The 16444-nt window shown below is 45.0% G+C and overlaps 1 protein-coding gene across 1 annotated transcript; it reads left to right on the plus strand.

The window, feature by feature from the left end:
* Positions 1–906: 906 nt before the first annotated feature.
* On the plus strand, positions 907–15959 carry CRABP1 (cellular retinoic acid binding protein 1). Its single transcript, NM_001286888.1, is given in 4 exon segments — positions 907–1027; positions 1400–1578; positions 3947–4060; positions 15639–15959. Coding segments are annotated over 4 exon segments (414 nt in total). The 5' UTR covers positions 907–957; the 3' UTR covers positions 15690–15959.
* The last annotated feature ends 485 nt before the right edge of the window (positions 15960–16444 follow it).

The raw sequence follows: 16444 nt of genomic DNA on the forward strand, positions 1-16444 counted from the left end.
TGAGAAATATGTGCTTGTAGTGTTTTCTTTTTTCAAAATATGTGACTTTGCAATAGCCACTGCAGTTTCTGGTGTAGCCATATGGGAAGAAGAGATATGCCAGTGAGTAGAGGATTAATTTCAGTTGCTACCTTTGGCTAACTCAGTGTGTTAGGTGGGTAAGAGTGATTTGTTGCTTGATTATCTGTAGTCTCATGAATGGGATGGGATTTTATTTCGACATGAGGGAATAAAGGATTTTTTTTTCTATTTAGGGACCAGCTGAAAAATCTGGAAGGAAATTGTCAGTTTGTTTTGAACTGAAACTGAATTTCATTAGTTCTCAGTGAAACAAAAAACTGGGGAAAATCCGTTTGTGTTTGATGTTTTGGGTTGTTTCTGAGGTGTGTTTAACCCTTTTCTTGGTTCTTTACATTTAGCTATGTTTCTAAATCAGGGCCCATTTCCATGTATAGGTTTTCTGGACCAGAAATATTGGGACAGGCTTTCCCATTACCCCAGGAATGTGCTTGGCCCACACACCAGCAAAATTATAAAGGGGCCTTTCCCCTTTTGCGAGGCTGAGGAGCTGTCACCGGAGGAAGTAATGTATCCCTGCTTACAATGCCCCAGTTAAAGTCCATCCTGAGCACTGTTCCTCTTCGGATCCCCTCTGCCACTTGCTCCTTTCATTAGCTTGTGAGTCTCCAGCCGGCTGGCAGCTGCAGGGCGAGTGACAGTTGGGGTCTCCCTTCGGGGGACCCCCCAGGAGCGGGAGGCAGGGCGGGATGATGGATGGCTGGGGGTGGGGAGTGGATGGCTGCTTGCGCCGCTGCTGCTGCCGAATCCCCCGGGAGGAGAGGTGGGGAGGGCGAGTGACAGTCCCACAGCCAGCGCCTCAGCCCGCCCGCTCACAAGGTGCCAGCGCCGGAGCCGAGAGCAGCCAGAGCCCGGGTCGCCCCTCCTGCCGCCTCCGACATGCCCAACTTCGCCGGCACCTGGAAAATGAAGAGCAGCGAGAACTTTGACGAGCTGCTGCGAGCGCTGGGTAAGGAGCGGGCTGCGGCGGGTCCCTCGGCAGCCGGGGCTCTGCGCTGGCGGTGCGGGGCCAGGTGCCCGCTGCCTTCTCCCCGCAGCACCAGACGCGCCCCCCGGAGAGCCCGCGGCAGCTCCAGGCGAGCCGATCGCCGCGGGCATGGCTCGGGGCGCAGCCTCCGCACCTGCCCCGGGCAAAGCCAGCGCGGCCCTGTAGCTCGCCCGCCTCGCCAGGGCAGAGCCGGCCCCCCTGCCCACAGCGCCGCGTGACCCAGGCCCAGCGCCCCCGGGCAAGGGGATGCAGCCCTGCTCGGCCCCGCTCTCCTGTGCGGTGCCCACGGCCCGCCGGCGAGTGGCTGCGTGAGGCTCTGCTCCCTTTGCCCAGGGGTCAACGCGATGCTCAGGAAGGTGGCAGTGGCAGCCGCGTCCAAGCCGCACGTGGAGATCCGCCAGGACGGGGACCAGTTCTACATCAAAACCTCCACCACAGTCCGCACCACGGAGATCAACTTCCAAGTAGGGGAGAGCTTCCAAGAGGAGACTGTGGATGGCCGAAAATGCAGGGTAAGGCGGAGTGGGTGAGTGTGTGTGTGAGCGTACAGAGCCTTGGCTGGTGGCGTGCTCCCAGCGAAACTCTACTCGGGTCCTGCTCTGGTGATGGGAGTGTTGTAAGAGGCTGAATAGGATACAGCAAACCAGAGGTCTGATCCAGCAACGAAACAGCTTCCCCTAGTCCTAGGAAAAGCCCGTTGCTCTCCCAGGTTGGATTTCTCCGAGATCTCTGCAGATACATTTCCACTGCTTGTATCTTTGATGCATTGTGATGCTTAATTATGTGAGTGTAAACTTCCACAGCTGTCTATTCTGATTACACCACTTTCTTTGTTCAGTGTTCTCTCTGAGATGCCTCATCTGGTTGGCTTTTTTTTTACACATTCTGCTGAGAAACTCTGGACTTGATGTTTCCATTGCTCTTTGCCTTTTATAGTCATTTGCACTTGTGCAAAGTGGGTGTACATTACTACTTTCTGATTTAGTTACATCTTACACCTACTTTGCATTGATATGAATACAAAAGGCATAAGGAAATAGAGAATTAGGACCTCTATGGTGGGAGGTGGGGGTTGTATGAAAAAGGTTCACAAAGGACCCGATTCTGATACCACAAGTAATTCCACACTGCTCATCAATGAAGGTGCTACTCAGTGTGAATGGTGGCATTGATATCAATGAAACAACTTTCAAAGTAAGGTGCAACGCAGTGCAAGTAAAGGATATCAGAACCATGCCCCAAACAAAGAATAATATTTAAAAAGGCAAAATAGAAGCAAAATATTTCTGATCATCCAGGACCAATTTCTGTGTTCATTTGCATTGACGAAAATCCAGAGTAATGTCATCAGGTTTAGTATAATTGTTATGGATTTAAACTGGTGTAACTGGGAGGCAGATCCTGGGAGATACTAAGCATCCTCAAATTGTTTTGAATCTCTAGGATTAACAAAATACATAGTTTAAAGGTTTATTCAAGAAATATCTCTTAGGCTTTGTTAATTTTTTTCTGTAAGGGAAAGTAAAACTGAATTTGATCATCCAGAATACGTAAGTATTTGACTCTATTTTAAATAGAAGTTTTTTGCTGTATCTGCAAAGACAATAATTATTGCTGTCTTCTTTGAAAACAGGCAAATTTGTAAAATTGAGTTTTGTGATGCAGTAATTTTTTTAAGTATGAAATTATGAGTAAATTATATTGCTGAGCTCACTATAAAATTGAGCTGTAACTATGATAAAGAGATGGACAGAAAAATGGCGTGTCATAATATTGTTTGCAATACCTGACAAAATAGCTGAATTTTTATAGATTCTGAAGCACTTTACAGGAAGAGGGATCTGACTTGATCTTTTTCACTGAAACAAGTAAGGAAGCACGATATTTGAAAAGAAAAGCATAACCTGTATAACAGTCATGTTGGTTTTAAAAGGCTATAATTTTGAAGGAAACATTTTTTTAAATAAAGGGAATAGCAAATGTTTATATTAAAAGATTTTCCTTTGGAAATTCAAAGGAGTGTTGACTTTATTTTTGTTTTATCATCACAGACTAATGAATGCTCCCCTTGTAAAGTGATTACTTGTACATTCATTATTGGGCATCCTTCTGCACAGCTGTTCCAATGCATGGTGGAATAATAATTTAGCTATAGGGAGAAAAGCAAGGGAGAGCCTGGACTTGCCTGATTGTTAAAACAATATGAAATTCCATGATTTCTTGCCCTGAAATAGCTTTATAGTAATAATTCTAAGTGCTCTGAAAAAATATCTTAAGTGTATTTCAATTTCCAGGCCTCCTCCATCTTAATTTTAAAAAAACCTGAATGCATCCAAATTCTAGTATTATTACTGTTATTTAGCTGCTATGTATGCTGCTTGTTAGAAGCATCCATTGAACAAATAAGCAATCTGGAAAAGTGCCATATGGAATAAAGATTATGTGGCAAATATTGCATTATTTATTATTCCAAAATGTTACATTTGATTCTAGCTGCTTTTATGCCACGAGGTGGTAAATAACATGCCAGATCTTTATAAAGATGCTAAATTATTACATATTAATCAAGTGAAGATTGTCACCAGTAAGATTTGTATGAGAATTAAAGGATTTATTTTGGACACTTGAAATAATCAAGTTACAATGAGAAATCAAATTTGCAATGATTCTTGTTTAAATGTATGGATCTCTAAAAGGGCCATTCACAACCTTCTTTTTGATTTTACCACTTTCTGTTTATATGCTTTTTTCCCTTGCTGTTATCTACCATGTGTTGCTCTTTTACAGCAGCAATTATTCTCTGAAGTGTTCATTGTTGTCTCTCTGCCTCATGCTGCCAGAGGCTATAATTAATGTTACTAATGGTTTTCTTGCCTGCAGAGTTTAGCCACTTGGGAGAATGAAAACAAGATCTATTGCAAACAAACTCTTATTGAGGGAGAGGGCCCTAAAACATATTGGACTCGGGAATTAGTTAACGATGAGCTGATTTTGGTAAGAACCTTTCACCCTTCCAGTGCATATATTGTACTAATAGGTTTGTTGCTGTGCAATTGGACTCTTAACTCTCCTAACTCTCTTCACTGCAATTCACACACAATGGCTTTTTTAAATGGTTACTCTCAAATAACTTACCAAATATATTATTTCTACTGTTTTAGCTGCCTCTAAACACTTAGTCATAAAATAACCATAATGGGCCAAATCCAGCTCTGTAAATGTAGAGTAATTCCAGAGGGTTGTAATTGTAGATTTTTATCAATCAGAACAGAAAACTGCTAGCTTTGATTTACCTGGAAAGGTATCCTTTTCCTCCTCTTTTTTTGCTTTGCGTGTAAAAAGTTGTATCTTATCACATGGTATGTAACAAAGTGGTGGCTGACATATACTGTTAGTACTATATAACCTCCCTCTAATAAGTAGGAACATATCACCCCATCCTCTGACACTTCTGAATCCCTGTTCATTTCTGAACTTTATTCAGAATTGCCCTGTTTTCAAGATTCTATGGGCTCACTCCTCCTTATCTACCCATGTCCAGATCCAATCTATCTGCTTTTTCAGTCCTTGCATTCCCTCTGTCCACTCCTATATAACACTCCAGACTCAGGCAGAAGAAGGTCACCAGTTCTGCCTCCAGTATCTGGAACTGGATCCTTCTACCTGAGCCAACAGGGCTGCATCCACACAGGATACACCAAAACCCATGGGCCAGCAGCTAACTATCAGCTGGTTTGGATTTACAGAGCTCATGCTGTGGGGCCAAAAATGCTGTGTAGATTTTCAAGCTCAAGATGGAGTATGAGCCTGGGGACCCTCCTTTCTCCCAGCAGGGGATAGTAGATGTACTCTCAGTCACATTCAGTCTATTAGTTTCTCCTGTAGTTATTATCGTGGTATTGACATTTCTTCTCTGAATCTTGCCTCAATGCCCAGACCTTCCACAACTGTAGCTGTAATCTGTACCTGACTAAAGATATTGTCACTTTGACCTGGTTACAAGTAGCACCATTAAGTTTGTGCCTTTCCCCCACCACAGCAGTTTGTACATCCAAAGCCACATTAAGTTATCTCATTCTACTCCTTCTTTTCTGAAAGGAAGAATTTTCCAGTGGTTAGAACACTAGTCTCCACTGTGGGAGATCCAGGGTTAGTTCCTGCTGTGCTACAGACATCCTGTGCAGCCCTGGGCAAATCACTTAGCCTCTCTATGCTTCAGTTACCTATCTATAAAATGGGGCTGCTAAGAATATTATGAGGATAAATACATTAAAATCTGTAAAGTACAGGCAGTCCCCGACTTACGCGGATCCGACTTATGTCGGATCCGCACTTACGAATGGGGCTTTTCTCGCCCCGGAGCTCACGGGCGGCGGGTCACCACCCGTGTCTTCCGGGGCGAGAAAAGCTTCTCCCGGTCTCCCTGGTCTGCTGGGGGGGGGGTCCAGCAAAGCCGCTGGACGCCCCCAGCAGACCAGGGACACCCGAGCAAAGCCGCGGCCTGGGCGGCTTTGCTCGTTTGCCCGGGAGCAAAGCCGCCCAGGCGGCGGCTTTGCTCGGGTGTCCCTGGTCTGCTGGGGGGGTCCAGTGGCTTTGCTGGACCCCGCCAGCAGACCAGGGAGACAGGGAGCAAAGCCACAGAGCACGCCCGCAGGGGGACAGCTCAAGCGCACTTGGGCTATCCCGCTGCGGGCGTGCTCCGCGGCTTTGCTCCCCGTCTCCCTGGTCTGACCAGCAGACCAGGGAGATGGGGAGCAAAGCCTCGGAGCACGCCAGCAGTGGGACAGCCGCGGCGCGCCTGGACTGTCCCGCTGCCCGCGTGCTCTGCGGCTTTGCTCCGCGTCTCCCAGGTCAGCAGACCAGGGAGACGGAGCAAAGCCGTGGAGGACTTGGGCGGTCCGCCACCCCGGTCTCCCTGGTCTGCTGGGGGGGGGGGTGCAGCTAGTGCCCCCCCCCCCCCAGCAGACCAGGCTTTTCTTGCCTACCCCTGGGGTAGAGCAGCTGGGGGCTGCCCGGTTGGTCCCACAGCGCTGCTCCGGACCAACCCAGGAGCACCCCAGCTGCTCTGCCCCAGGCGTCCTGATTCAGCCGCTGCTGGTCAGTTTCAGCAGCGGCTGACTTGGGGACGCCTGGGGCAGAGCAGCTGGGGTGCTGCTGGGTTGCTCCAGTAGCGCCAAGGAGCCGCGCTACTGGAGCAACCCAGCAGAACCCCAGCTGCTCTGCCCCAGGCGTCCCCAAGTCAGCCGCTGCTGAAACTGACCAGCGGCTGACTACAGGAAGCCCAAGGCAGAGTTGCTCTGCCCCAGGCTTCCTGGAATCAGCCGCTGATCAGTTTCAGCAGCAGCTGACTTGGGGACGCCTGGGGTTCTTAAGTTGAATCTGTATGTAAGTCAGAACTGGCGTCCAGATTCAGCCGCGGTTGAAACTGATCAGTTTCAGCAGCGGCTGACGCCAGTTCCGACTTACGTACAGATTCAACTTAAGAACAAACCTACAGTCTCTATCTTGTACGTAACCCGCGGACTGCCTGTACTCAGATTCTACAGCAGGGGTGGGCAAAAGGGCCTCCTCAGGCTGGATCCGGCGGCTGGATCCAGCCCGTGGAGGCCCTGCTACTTCCCCGCCCCCGGGCCAATTAGGGCCTGGGGTGGGGGAGCGGGCAAAGCCTCCTTCTGTCCTGCCAGGAGCATGAGGCACTTAGAAGCACCACACGCTACTCGTGGAGTGGGAGAGTGCAGAGGTGGTTTCGCACACTCCCCCGCCTCCAGGCCTTATTTGGCCTAGGAGCAGGGGGCTGTGGGAAGTCTCTTCCCACACCAGGGGCATGGGTACATAAGGAGAACGTGGGGAGAGGGCAAAGGCGCTCCCTCACTCCCAGACCACTTATTGTCTGGGGGTTGGGAACCAGGAAGTATCTTGTCCCTGCCCCTTCCCATTCTATGTGGCCCAGAGCCACTTCAAAAATTTCTGAAGTGGCCCCCAGCAAAGAATTATTGCCACCCCTGTTCTACAGTAATGGGAGTCACATAAGTATCATTAAGTCTACATTGCACGTCTACATTGCACACTTATTTCAGAATAAGCTATTCTGGAAGAAATACTCGGAAATCGCTTATTTCAAAATAGTATGTCTACGCTTCAGGGAAGCCTCAAAATTAGTCCGAGGCAGGCTCCCCTGATGTGGAGCGATACCTCAATTTAGAGACCCAGGAAGCACTAAGGAATAATTACTTTGAATGGCCCTGGGGAGGAGCTATTTCAAAATAGCAGCAGTGGAGCATCCACACTACAGCTATTTCGAAATAACAATTTTGGAATAGGCGTTATTCCTCATGGAATGAGGTTTACAGAAGTCAGAATTAGCCATTCGTTACTTCAATATTATTTCAAAGTAATGGAATTGCTGTGCCGATGCTCACATTGTTATTTCAGAATAACAGCCATTATTCCAAAATAGTGCTGCTGTGTAGATGCAGCCCTAGATAGAAAGACAGAATAGTGCCTCAGCCAGGGAATAAAGTGTCTGGAGAACATGCTGTCTGGGATGGAGGCAGTCAATTGACTTATAGCTCGCACAAAAATGGGGAGAGGATTTTTAGTCTAGAACACTGAGGCACTCTGCTCTTATGGAAGATACCAATACAACCTAACCTTCATGAACTGCAGGCACGAGCTCTGTTTTTAAGGTCTCATCTGAAAGGGGGAAAATACCCTGATCTGAATGTTAATGCTATTATTTCAAACAGTGAGGAACAGTGCTCTCAGGAACAGCATGGTTGTTATTAGTGAAATCACACTGGTTTCCATAAATATGAGCACCCACATCATTGGTTTGTTCAGCCCTAGAAAGACTTTATGTTACTTTATGTTAGGAACCAGAAAGCTTTATCCGCTATTTCATGTCGTTTTTCTTTGGTTTTACTGATACAAGTGTCATTTTTCTCTCTCTCTAACAAAGCATTTATGGCTTTTGTTGTCTAAGCAACCTGATCGTGAGATGGCTACAAAACCAAGGCCAACTCTTACAGTACAAGCAGGAGATTGTATTGTAATGCTGTCACCTCCTGCACCCGTAACACAAACAGACCTAATTGGGAATGGAGAGTGAGGTTAGGGAATGCAAAATGGACTCATAGAAGGAACAATTGTACTCAGCTAGTCTAACCTCCTCTATAACCAGAGGCCATACTGCTTCCCAGAATTAATTCCTATTTCAATTAGAGCAGTGGTTTTCAATGTTTTTTATCATTTGTGGACCCCTACAATTTTTAATGGAGGTGCAGACCTCTTTGGAAATCTTAGTCTGCAGACCCCCTGGGGTCCACAGACTAGAACAGGGCTACTCAACACACGGCCCGTGGGCCTCATCCAGCCCACAGCCCGTTTGCAGCCCACGGTGTGGTTTGGGTTTATACGGGGCTCAACACACAGCCCGTGAGTGGGATCCTTTGAACATGGCCTCCACTGGGAACACGCTCCACAATGGTGAGGCATCTCCCAGGCAAGGTGAGCATTGAAAGACGCAAGCGGATGGGCTGGCTGGAACAGACAGGTACAGGGTGTCAGCGTTTCTAGCCTCCAGGGAGGAGGTGCCAGGAGCGCCAGGGTGTTTGTGTAAAAGAAGCTACTTGCATATATTTGCATATACATTTGCATTTATAAGCAACCACACTTAGCTGCAGCCCTCAGCATGTGCTATGAGTATCATTGTGGCCCCCGGGGCCTCTAAAGTTGAGTAGCCCTGGACTAGAGGTTAAATACCATTGAACTAAAGCATGTTTTTTGGGAAAACATCGAATCTTGATTTTAAAAGGTTTTCTCTCTTGAGGGTTTTTGCTTGGATCATGACTGGGAGTTGAAACTCACCCTGGTGTAATTTTCTGCAAGCATCAGTTTACAGTTCCCCAGCTCTAAACTCCCTCCTCTTCAAGAAACACCTTCTCCTGTAACCCTTGCCATAGTTCCCCAGCCAGCTTACCTCTGCTGGAGGGAGCCTCACTCCTGTGCATCTTGGGGTCTCTGTAGCTGGGACAGCAGCCTTGCTCGGAGCAGAACCTGTGCTGTTGTGTATGAGCTCTGCAGGGCTGGTGTCTGATTGTCCAAGAAGAGACCATTGTGAGTTATTTCAGTTATTGCATGGGGGGGATGATTGCATCTGTGTTTTGTCTTCCCTAAAAATCATCTTTGCTCTTTGTTCATCTTCTAGGATAACTTGGGAAAAGTGTTTTTGGTATGTCAAGAATAAATCTTGTTTTTCTGTAGAGGCAGGATCAGGCCCATTTTGCAGAAAGGCATGTTAGTACTTTAACAAGAGATTTAAAGATGCTTTTTCTACTTTTATTTATAGTAATACCATTGGAAGTGTAGCAATGGAGCCTTCATATTTAATAGCATTATTATTCTCCATCACAGATTTGTTAGGATACTGATGCTCATAAATGTTAGGATGGGAGCAGGATAGGTAAAGAGGGTGTTAAGTCAGCTGCAGGTCCCACCAGTACTGATGGAGAGAGACAGAAAATATGGGACAATTTGCCCATTTTTAAGAAAAAGTCAGAACATCTGCAGGAGGGCTTAAACATGGGATTGTCCCTTTTAAAACTGGATTCTGGTCACCTTAAGACTAAACATCAGAACAATGCCCCTGCAGTTAAAAGTTTATTTCCAGTATGAATTTGTCCAGCTTCAACTTCCATTTACTGGATTTTTTGATATTGGGCTCTTCAAATAGCTTTCCCCCAGAAGGAACTTACAGACTATGATCACATCACCCTTTCATCTTCTCTTTGTTAAGATAAGTAGATGGAGCTCCTGGAGTCTATCACTGTGTCACTAACATCGATTTCTGAATCCCAGCCTAAGCACTCTTAATTCAGACTAAGCTATTCAAAAATTGTGACTGTTTTCAAATATAAGCTTATTAGAGTCCAACGTCTCTTGCCAGTCCAATTATTTTTGAAAGTCATTGCTTCCCAGTACACGCAGTCCCCAGGTTACGTACAAGATAGGGACTGTAGGTTTGTTCTTAAGTTGAATTTGTATGTAAGTCGGAACTGGTACATATTGTAGGGGAAACTCTAGCCAAACATTTCTCCAGAGCTCAGTTTTATTCTCCCACACCTCACTTCCCTCAGTCCTTTATTCTCAAGCTGAGGTGTCTGCTGAGAAAAGCCGCTCCGCGTCTCCCTACTCTGCTGGGGGAGGGGGGCGCTAGCTTCGCGTCTCCCTGGTCTGCTGGGGGGAAGCAGCTAGTGTGGGGTTGCCTCACCCCGTTTGTAAGTAGGGATCCGATGTAAGTCGGATCCATGTAACCCGGGGACTGCCTGTACAGTGCGCCCACCTTACAAGAATGGCCTACATTCTTTGTTCCTAGATATATGGATTTACATTTGCCTGTATCAAAGTGTATATTGTTTGTTTGCTCCCAGTTTACCAACCAAGCCAGATTGTTCTCTATCAGTGACCTGTCCTCTGTATTATTTACCATTTATAATGCCCATCAAAGACAATGCTCAGTACTTCTCAAATTCAGACCACTTATTTGTGTGCCTACGTTTAGGGTGCCGAAGTCTGAAAATTGTTGACTGTGCAACTTGTCCAATGTCACACAGGAAGTGACAAAGGGAAAAATAGAAGCCAGGTCTCCTGGCTTGCAGTCCAATGGTCTAGCCAATGGCCAATTTTATCTCCTAACTTGTATTACTAAATTATGTATCAGTCAGTCATCTGTATTACAAATGGTATTGCAACTGGATGCATATTCAAATAATGCTTTAGGTGTCTCTAGTACTTAAACTTGTATAGATACTGGATTCTGGGCTTGATCTTGCTTTCATTGAAGCCATAGGAAAACTGCCATTGACTTTAGTGGGAGCAGCAATGCTTAATTTGTAATTAAAGAGGTGCTGGGGCTCAAGCAATCTTTTTTACTCTCATTACTAATGCAGCAAGCCCAGAGTTGCTGGAACTATGAACAGCCAAGCCTAGAGGTTCTGGGGCTCAGCCCTGGTACGGCCCTGCAAAAATTAAGCACTGGGGAGCCGATCCTCTACTTGAGTACTTTTTTTTAAAAAAGGAAGCATTAAACCTTTAAGTGGTTTGATTCTGTTCAAACCCCACTTTGGCACTCAGCTGTGCAGTCTCTCTCCCTCCCCAATCTGTGTTGGACCTGCCGTGTTTCATTTCAGAATCCAGAAATATCATTTAAAAAATGTTCAGTCATTCATCTATGCTGCACAGTTCACCAGTTCCATCAACTATGGCGTGGTTTTTCCAGGGAGAGGAAGGGGAATGGAAACCATGCTTCAGACCCCCACCAACTTCTGATCTCTGACCCTTGCTATAATTGATTCTGAGAATCCCTGTGTGACATGTGAACTGTGCAAAATGTAGTCTGACGCTGTTTTTTAGAGTCATGCTTCAGAAATCATCTATTATGTAGTATTCACAGTATAAAACATAGTAAACATTATAAGGGGCTGAGCAGTCATGAAGGAAGCAGCATCCAAAATACAGAAGATAAATCAGTCTAATTTGAACAGCAAACATTTGAAAGCAGCATCCTCTAATTCTGGGTCACTGCAGACCTTTTGTTTTACCTAATTTGCATGAGTGATTGACAGCTCATTAATGTCACAGAAAAAGTCCAACAGCAGCAAAAAAACAAAACAAAACAAAACAATAGAATCACAATTTGAGAGTAAGGGGGAAAGACCTACATTTTTAGATCTGCATATGAAACACATATGTTGGGTCACACTCTAATCCTGATTATACTGTTATAAATACAGAATAACTCCAGTGAATGGTGCTCTGGTGTAAATTAAATTAGAATACATAGACAGGGCCAGACTTCGATATTCTCAAGGTAAGAAATCTGAACTTTGACAAGTTCCCCTCTCGTTTCCCTTTTTGTTTACACATCCAATTTAACCCTTTACATCATTTTTTATTAAAAAGTATTTGAAAACCTTCCAAGGCTTCAATCTTAAAAAAACCCAAAGCCAAACACCCATCTGCCCTTGGTCCTGCTCAGGTTGCTCTGTCCCCAGCTGAGCCATCTCTCTGGTTGGGTTCCCTGAGCCCTGGTGCACAATGCATCTGTAGGGTTTAACCCCTTCCTACGTGCACTGTAGCTGGAGGCAACTGAGTTATGGCAGTGGCCAGCAGTAGCCTGGAGGTGTGAGCTGCCTTTTGACGCTGCACGGGAAGGAAAGGACAAACTGCTTCTAGCCACACAGAGGAGGAGGGGAAAAGAGAAGCTCTGCAGACAGAGGCCAGGTCATCCCTTTCCTTCCCCTGCAGCGGGAAGCAACTCCTATCTCTTCCCTCCTGCACAGTGCTGAAAGGCTGCTACTGGGGGGCATGTGAGCTGTGTGTGCCTTCCCATGTGTTTTCTTGGGAACACACAGCACCAGGGCCAGGAGAGGCAGATCCCACCCAGGGACCCAGCCAGCCATGGTGAACAGAGAGTTTTGAGCAGGGCGGGTCAACCCTCCCCCCATGTGAGAGGCTCAGAGTGTATGTGTGTCATGTCTCTCTGCATGAGCCCTAAAGCTTTAAAGGTAAGAACATAAATAAAAGGAGCCCAGCTATTCAATATTTCTTTTTAACAGGGGCTCAGTCAACTCCTCATTAATGTGAATGGTTGTACTGTATAGGTTTGTTTGATTGCTATTGAACACACTTGACTAGGAGTAGTTTTACCAGGTGTCCCATGTTTAGCATAGGGAAATAAGGTCACTGTAGTTGATCTATGAATGACTGGGGTGGAATCTCCATCTCTTGCAGTTTAAAAATCAAAAAGGGATGTTTTATAAAAGATTTGCTCTAGATTAAATAGGAATTGTGCTGGTGAAGTTGCACAGCCCACGTTATGCAGGAGGTCAGACTAAATGAGCATAGTGGTCCCTTCCAACCTAGGAGTCTATGTAAAAACTGGTTTACATGCAGACGTCTCTTGATTAAAGTACTGGGGACATGAGCTATTGTCCACTGATGTCAATGGGAGCCCATTAATTGACTCTGAAATGCACTGGATCAGGTCCCAGGTGAAACTGCAGAGTACGACCCATTCTGCCAGTAATCCAGGCCTGCAGCAAGCTATGGTCCAAGCAGCCTCATCACTACAGCAGGCCTGTGAAGCAAAGTCATGTGTAACTTCAAAGAAAGGGAGTGCAGCAAGTATGTCCTTCCAAGTTCCTCTGCTCAACAATATGTTTTAGTGACATTTCAGTAATAATGCTACTGTTTTAGTGCAGGCTTTTCAAAATTTTCCAACATGTGAGTTAACAATTTAAAGCCATATCTAAGCCGTGGTCTGCACTAGGGAGTTATTTCAAAATAACAGGTGGAGTGTCCACAATACCAAATTTTGAAATAATGGGCTGGTTATTTTGAAATAATAACCCCTGCTTCCCAAAAGGAATAATGCTTATTTCAAAATAATTATATCAAAATAGCAGTAGTGTGGATGCTCCACTGCTGCTATTTTGAAATAACTACTCCCCAGAGTCATTCAAAGTAATTACTCCCCAAAGCTTCCTGGGGCTTTGAGTCAAGGTAGTGCGTTCACATTCTGGGAGCCTGACTTGGATTAATTTCAAGGCTTCCCTGTAGTGTGAACACACTATTTTGAAATAGTTATTTTGGGAGTTATTATTTCAAAATAAGTTATTTTGAAATAATTTTTTAGTGTAGACTTGCCCTAAAGAAGTAGCTCTACTTTTAACGGGGCTGGAAATCAGGCCTATTATTTAGGTGGCTAACTTTAGGCATCTAAGTTTTAAAAATATGATTTTTACCTGTAAAATATAAAAGATCAAAGCTAAAAAATGCAATACACTCCTATAGCATCTATGAAGCCACATCATCTAGTCTGGCTCTTCAGAGAAGGAATAATTTATTTGAAAAGTGTTATCTCAATGGCACTTGATAGGTGACTATTGGCAATGAGTCTTGTAAATTCTGTGCAAACATGTGTTTGATCTCTTTGCATGTGTAGCTGGGGAAGAAGTCTATACTATTTTTGTCCCCTAACTCTTGCAGGAATCTGTGCACAGAGTTTGCTTTATTGTTTTTAATTTCTATGAGCATTATTTGTATTATAGAAGCACCTAGAGGCCTATTGTGTTGGCACTGTACAAACACAATAAAGTTGCTTCCTCAATATTATTATAATCAAAATAAAATTTCTTGAACCATCGCAGCTATAAAGCCCTTTGGGGGCACCATTCCGACACTCCTTTCTTTAGCATAGCTCCCACTGAAGTTACTTGGCATATATGTATATTTTTGCAAATGTTATCAGGAAGCCATTCTAAGGTGGGGTAAATCTTTTGGTGTATGAATGAGTGATTCTGGAATTATATGGCAGTGGGAAACTGGATCCTTTAACTGTTCATCTCCAGACATTTAGGTTTTTTAAAGGGTATAAAGGTTTATATGAGAAGCTATTTATACAGACGAAAACGTTTTTCCCTCCTTGCTAACCCTCTACTTCCCCTTCCAAAAACCTATTAAATGGTCTTCCTCCTCATCAAAGCCTACAGAATAAAAGCACTTCCAGCTTTTAGGCTGTACAGTCTTAAACTGATGACCGGCCAAAAAAAGCATTCGAAATTTATTTGTATTTTGAAAGTAAACCACAGCTAAATCTTCATAGCCCTTGATCTGAGCCTAATTGGTTAGCTTCAATGGAGCTAAGTCAGTTTAAACCTCCTGAAGAACCTACCCCATAACTTGCTATATGTAGGCCTGAAAAATCTCCCAGTTCAGGTTACCAAGGGCATGTCTACATAGCAGGGCAAAAAGTCGAATTAAAATACGCAACTGCAGCTACGTGAGAGGCAACAGCACAGGGCAACAGGCAGCTGGTCTGTGAGGGGGGCTGTTTTTTAAACTGGCTCCCCTTGCGGACCAGCTCCTGCCTGGCCCCCATGCTTCTGCCTCTGATACAAAGGCAGCAGCACAGAGTGGCAGGGAGCTCCTCCGGAGTGGGGCCAGATCACACTGGCTGCCAGCCCGCCCCATCTCCACCGGGACTATAGAATAGTCGAGTAACCAATAAGAATTCATGAGGTTAATCGACTATTCAATTAAGTGATATTTAACATCCCTTGTCAAAGCAGTGCGGGGATACTTGGAAAAAGAGGATTTCATGTCTATTCTGTCAGCATCTTACATTCACAGGTTTTATATATGTAATATATATGGACTGGATCTTCAGCTGGTATAAATCAGCATTATTCCATTGACCTCCCTGGAGCTGCACTGATTTGAACCAGCTGAGAAACTGAGCATTTAAGCAGTTATTCTTGTACAAGCTAATCTGAATCCCAGCCTAAGCACCCTTATTTCAGACTAAGTCATTTAAAGATTGGGACTGTTTTCAAATATAAAAGTCTATTACAGTCCAAAGTCTCTTGCCAATCACAAATGCATGCCAAGAAACTGCAGAAAAATTATGAGGTTCTGGGCTATTTATCTCTATTGTCAAATTAATATACTCTTAAAATTGTATGTAATTTTTGCTTATTGCCTTTCTGCTGATTGATTTGTATTTCTTTTCAAGACTTTCGGTGCGGATGATGTTGTGTGCACAAGAATTTATGTAAGAGAATGAAGAACACCAATTGACTTGTCATCTAGGATGGAGTGGAGGATTTGGAAGCAGCTGTTGTGAGAAATCCTGCATAATTAATATCTGTGTGTACTGTTACTAATTCACCATTGTATGTGACCAAGTGAGGCATATCAGAATCCCTATCTGCTATTAGGTGTGTTTAGCTTTTGTTTTGCTCCTTTTGACTCTTATGCCATCACTTTTCTGTCTGTTTTGTGTTTTGTAGTTACAAATTTGTATAGTTTGACCAGTTATTAAAAGTATTAGGCATAACTCACCACTGTTTTGTTAAGTATTTTTGATTGAAAGCCCAACAAGATCTCTATGGTAGGTATGAGCTAATTGCGCACAGCCCCATATTTGGGGCAGTGAAGTGGCCTGCTGACTCTGGGAAGCACTGGAGGTGCTGTGCCTGGCTTCCATAGCTCCCCACTGTGTAAGGGTAGCCCACAAACTACTACCCCTTTTCAGAGATGCCGCATGCTCCCATAGAGCCATGGCTCAGCTTACTCTCTACCCCTCTATGCCCCTTTGGGGCACCCTGTGGGAACAATCTCTGTGCTGTTTTGAGTGGAGGGACTGCCACTCTGTCGCAATCCATGGCATGTGGGGATAGCTCTTACACTACATATGCACAAGATAGGTCAGTGGGAACTACCATTTTAACCAGGATTGGGCAATAATTTTTGCAAGGGGCCACTCCATGAATTTTGGAAAGTCGTCAGGGGCCAACTAGACCCCAGAAAGGATGGGAC

The sequence above is a fragment of the Pelodiscus sinensis genome, chromosome 14, assembly GCF_052426305.1.
Source record: "Pelodiscus sinensis isolate ZL-2025 chromosome 14, ASM5242630v1, whole genome shotgun sequence".
Taxonomy (NCBI): Eukaryota; Metazoa; Chordata; order Testudines; family Trionychidae; genus Pelodiscus; species Pelodiscus sinensis.